The 5,874-nt window shown below is 43.8% G+C and overlaps 1 protein-coding gene across 4 annotated transcripts in view; it reads left to right on the forward strand.

Moving 5' to 3' along the window:
- The first annotated feature begins 404 nt into the window (after positions 1-404).
- LOC307246013 (myosin-binding protein C, fast-type-like) overlaps positions 405-5,874 on the forward strand; it is a 28,021-nt gene continuing 22,551 nt past the window's right edge. Inside the window, exon 1 of one of the 4 annotated variants that reach the window (XM_080021784.1) lies at positions 405-514. In XM_080021784.1, the coding sequence (XP_079877910.1) occupies positions 493-514 (22 nt within the window). In that variant the 5' untranslated portion in view covers positions 405-492. The remainder of the gene's footprint in view (positions 515-5,874) is intronic. The other 3 variants (XM_080021782.1, XM_080021783.1, XM_080021785.1) reach the window with 3 other exon arrangements.

Consider the following 5,874-nt stretch of genomic DNA (forward strand, 5'->3'; position numbering starts at 1 on the left):
CTCTCTCTCTCTCTCTCTCTCTATCTCTGGCTCTGTCTCTCTCTCTGTCTCTCTCTCTCTCTCTCTCTCTGTCTCTCTCTCACTGTCTCTCTCTCTCTCTCTCTCTGTCTCTCTCTCTCTCTCGCTCCTCTTCTGGGGTGTGATTATGGCAGTGCCTGTTAGCCTGTTGATAGAGTGTGAAACCTCCACCTTGCTCTTGGCTCTCAACAAGTCCAGGACTGTCCGTCAATCTGAATCTGCCCGAACACCAACAGCACCCCCCCCCCCCCCCCCAGTCTCCACCTGGCATGAAGAGCCCCCCCCCCCCCCCAGGGGTTTCGAGTGTCCTGGTGCTGGGTGTGTAGGGAGTGGATGGAGGATGGGTTCAAGGAGAGAGGGAGAGGGGTGGGGGATAAAAGGATAGAGCGGTAGAATGTGTCAGTCTTTCCACTGACAGGAAGAGACAGAGAGAGAGACACAGAGAAAGTAAGAGAGAGAGAGAGAGAGAGCAACATGCCTGAGGCTGGAGACGCAGGTATGGACGCCGCTGAGAGATCTTACTCTGGGGGAGTAAAGTACTGCTTTTCTGAATGACTTCAACTCGTATCATTAGTATAATTCCAGTGTAAAATCATAGTCTGAAACATTTGGGATATTTCTGTAGAGAATGAATACATATAACAGATAACAATGGATGAGCAGGGTTTGAATTATTACAATATTATTATATTATTAATTGATATAATTAGTATAATTTCAGTGTGTAATTACGGCGATACACAATGTAATGACATCATGACATTTTAGTTGACAAGTTATTGTCAAGTATAACAATAACTGCAAGTGAAAAATTGATTATCTTTTTGTTCTATAACAGTGTTTTGACTATGTTATAACAGTGTGACTACAGGTTATAACAGTGTAATGATTAGGTTATAACAGTGTGACTACAGGTTATAACAGTGTAATGATTATGTTATAACAGTGTAACTACAGGTTATAACATGTAATGATTAGGTTATAACAGTGTAACTACAGGTTATAACAGTGTAACTACAGGTTACAACGTGTAACTACAGGTTATAACATGTAATGATTAGGTTATAACAGTGTAACTACAGGTTATAACAGTGTAATGACTAGGTTATAACAGTGTAACTATAGGTTATAACAGTGTAACTACAGGTTATAACAGTGTAACTACAGGTTATAACAGTTTAACTACAGGTTATAACAGTGTAATGACTAATACTCATATCTTCTAAGTATCATCTCCTTGTGATGGAGACAATTAACGACTTTGAGCAACAAAAACATTTCGATACAGAGACGGTAAATTGATGAAATGCATTCAAACTTTGCATGATATTTGTTGTAACCTTTCTCAAATTGGCATAAAATTCCCCTGAACTGTGTCTGGAAACATGTGATATCCAATGATTTCATAAACCTCTTGCGTTGTGCTCAAAGGAATGCGATCGGGCGATGACGTTATAATTGTGGCAATTGTCTGTTTTAGGCTAAGTTCCTGTGAACTTAGCCAACTGGACTTTGTGCCGGCAGCGGTGATAATTTCGAGGTGGCTTCGTGTCCCAGGGCGGGTGGAGCCCGGGCCAGATGGCGGAGGGGGGATGGAGGGTTAGCATTAGCGTTAGCGTCATGTGGGACTGCAGCTCGCTGGGGGAGTGTCTGATGGACTGCAGGGCTTCCAGTGAACACTATAAATACTAGAGGTTCATCTGAGTCAAGTTGGCGGAGGCTGGTGCTGCTGGGCCACTATGTCGGTCTGCCGCTGTTATCTCACCGCTCAGCGCTGCATGCAGATTAGCTTTCAGAGCTAATGTGTCGAGCTGACGGTGGCAAAACGTACGGACAGATCAACTTGTGCGTGAATGTGAATGAGGTTTTTGGAAACAAGAGTTTGAGGTTATTTCTGCTGAGGTGCATCAACTAGGTTCACTGGGTTCATGGGGACTTCTGGGATGATGCCACGGAAGAAACCAGAAGAAACCACGCAGAATGGTTGCATCTTGTGATGCCGCTGGCTGAGGCATCAAGGCTGTTAATGGACTGTGTAGTATCTGGTTTCAGCCACCGAGCTGCATTTTAGAAATGTGCTAATTTGATGTTTACTGTGTAAAGCTGTTCAACACGACTTCATTTAAACTTCATTTAGAACTTCATGTCGGCATTATTTGCCACCGGTGGGGGACAGTCCACTGTTATTCAAGTTCTCCAAACAGACGGTCCAGTCCAGACAGAAGAAACGCCCTTCACCCCCAGACACGTCAACCTCTGCTCTATTCCCCTAAACTACGCTGCTCATATCCCCCAAGATCCCCAAACATGTTTCAGTTTAATTCACTCAAACGTGGATGAACATTCAGCTGCCAAACAACCACCGTCACAAAGCTCCTCCTCCACGATGGCTATGAAGCTCGTGGAGGAGGAGTACTTGTTTGGCGATGTTGGTGTGGTTTCAATGGCTTCCGTTAGCGCTCACTATTAATAGATAATTGTCCAATGCTACAGAATGCACTTTTAAACCAATGCTAAGCTTGGTTTCACATCTCCCTCTGAGATAGGAGTGTAGCATAAACATGCAGTGGATACATTATTTTGCAGTCATCAATCTCTGATCTTGGTGAGATTTTGCCCTTTTCCGTTGGGGTAGAAGGCCAGTGATGCTGGAGCCGATCTGCGCCCCTGGGCAGGTGGAGGTGACGGATGTATTTATGTCTGAGGTTCTCTATAATGTGACATCTGTCCCAGTTCTAAACATCCACTTTGACCCGAGGCTTTAAATCATTGCACTGACGCGACACAGGGTTGCAGATGAAGGGGAAAGGTCAGCTCGAAGCAAGACTGTCAACCCCTCTCTGTCATCCCATAATGAATGCCTTGTAAAACTAAATTGAGTTCGCTCGAATATGAGTGGTCGAATTCGGATCAGAAATATTCGGATTGAAAAAATCGCCAATGCGATATTGCTTCTACCTATCCTTGGTAACCCGGATTCTGGATCTGAATTTTTAAACATTGAAAAAGATATCATTGAAATTAAGTCTTTGAAATAAAAAAGAGAATATTCCAATGTTATAAAATCAAAGTCGTTTAAATTTCAAAATATAAAATTCTATGTCTTTAAATATTCAAAACATTATGGCACTTATTTACTTCCAGATATCAGCGCACATTTAACAACTGAAATTTGCAATTTTTCAGTCTCTCCCGTGCAGAGCACAAATCTAAAGATACAGAACAGACGGAGTTTTGTGGAAATCCAGCACTCGCCAAAATGTGTCTGTGGTGTGGGGGTGGTGTGGTTTAAGCAGCTACACCTATATTGGGTCTAGGTAATTGGGCCCAGCATCAAGCATCAAGCAATTGGGCCCAGCATTAAGCTGGGCCCAATTGCTGTACGCCTGTTGCTCGTTAGAGCAATCAAGCAGCAACAGGTAAAGCCTCTAGCCATCTGCTCCCAGCTTGTTCCATGTTGCCCACTCTCTACAATAAACTGGTTTGTTTTCACTCCATCGTTTGAGTCTCTGTGCAGGAGGGTCCTGAAAACACCACTCAGGTAGGAAGTGGCAGGCAACACTGCCACAGTATCTTCCCACGCAAAATATTGCTTGATATATTGACACCAAAACAAACATGGCTACCGTACAGCTTGGTACTGTTGTTGATTGTGCAGCGAACTTGCAGCACAGACATTCTACAAGGATCTGACTCGTGAGCCGCTTCTCCATTTCACAAGTCCACACTCTTCCACTTCCTGCTTCCTTTGGCTTCGCAGTCGTGCAGGAGCACAATCTCATTGGCTGCGATTTGAGGCTTTGACGCGCACACACCGAAGGATTTTGGAAAGACCCGCCCTAATAAAATCAAACATGTTTGATTTAATTGTGACCTGTATGGTTGGGATCGTACAGCGACAGATTTGAGTCTTTCACTCACACGCACATATAGATGAAAGCTATGATTCTACAGCGCATCTACTCTGTACCACCCCACGACCTCTAACCGCTGCCAAATCAGGCGTGAAAATCATATAATGTTGCCCTAGCTTAAGTCTCCCCTCCAGATCTCTGACGGATCCTTGTTAGACTCTGGTGGCCTTGTTCCAGCAGGAACATTTAGAGATCCTGGTTCTAGTCTTCCAGTTTTTTGCTGCAGTAACTTTCCCCTAAACCTGCAGTTAGAGCTTCTCTGTTTAAACATCTGACTCCACAGACTCCTTCATTTGTTTGTTTTTTTAAACGAAAGACATAAATTGAGGATAGCTGATTCCTGCAGCGATGTCCACAATTATTATAATTCTATACTTTTGTTGTTTTATTTTTTTTTTATATACTATGTCTGCTACATAGCTGTTGCTTGTCTGTCTCAAGAATTTCAACGCTCAGAATGACCCTGCTTTACTGAGCTTTTCACGAATAAAACACTTTGACTTGACTTTGAAAGATGACCCACATTAACTGAAATATGACGAACAGTTTGTCTCTGGACGCTCTCCTCCTCCTCCTCCTCATCTTCTAATAGATATAATAGCCCCCCAACCCATCCAACACCTCACCCCTTCATCAATCTTTTCCTCCGCAACTTCGTAGAATTCAACATCACCTGCTATCATATCAGGTTTGATCATAATGAGCGTGCGAGCTCAACGGAAACAATGACAGAACCGGTCAGTCCTCCATCATAGAAGTTAACCCTGTCAACATGGTTGAGGAATAACTGGCCCCCAGGGTCCCCGTGCGACCTGCCTGTTTGCATGTGTTTGAGTTGTCTTTGGTCTTGTGCCGCAGATGTTTTTTCTGACACTTAGCTGTGATCATAGCGCCTCTGAACTTTCATGGGTCGTGGTAAACCTGGTTCCCCCTCACCAGAGCACCTCTACCACGACCGCAGCCGTGAATCAGACCTGTCGTCAACACCGTCACCAGAAACGCAGCTGATTTAGTGGAAGGTTCTAATTATTCTCCCAGATGCTGCCTTATAAGATGTTGTGTTCACTCATGTTACATCTGCGCTACATGACTCCCGCTAAATATAGACCCCTATAACTGCTCATTTATATACACATGAGGGATGCACAGATTTATTGGCCGTACATCGGTATCAGCTGATATTCTCTTGTTGACGGCCATCAGCCCACCAGCAAATAAAATGACAGCCCTGTAAGATATGCTGCATTCATGGGAACTTGGAAGGCATAGGCTATTGGCCAAATTGTTATTTTAAACATGAGTATCGGCCCAAATTTCACAATCGCTGCATCCCTAATACATACATAATATATCGGTCCTCCCGCAAAAGTTGAGATGGGCTGTTTATAGAGTGAATTAATTGCTTTGTCGTTCTGCTAATTAGCGTTCGTATCAAATAGCATAGCTCTAAATCATCCTCAGTGAAGGTGTGAGTCACTAAGCACTTCATGTTGCCTCCCTGCCCCCAGCTCCATGTCAGCTAATGCTAAAGTCATACTCTGGCGTATACGCTACAGTTTGATGATTAACCGCAGGTGTAAAATTATTGTCTCAGTGAATAAGTGGATTTCGTTCCTGACGAAGACTGAGATTGTCCGGGGCGGCCGAGGGGTTTAGCGGAGGATGGTTGATATTTTTCACAGCTGTTCAGAACTCAACTCTATGGACGGTTCAGCACATTCCTGCATTTTCCGTAAACTCTGGCGGACTCCACTGAACACCACTGTGCTTGTTTTTCCAATGCATTACAGTATTAACCTCTTACGTCAATTTAACAATGATTTATCAACTCAAAAACACAGAGCAACCAATAGCAGTCGACCGGAACCCTATCCCACAGTTTTGGTAATTGGGGACATTAGAGTTAATATGAACTGGCCACTGATTGCCCTGCTCTCTCCTA

The sequence above is a fragment of the Zeus faber genome (assembly GCF_960531495.2).
Source record: "Zeus faber genome assembly, chromosome: 20".
Lineage (NCBI taxonomy): Eukaryota > Metazoa > Chordata > Actinopteri > Zeiformes > Zeidae > Zeus > Zeus faber.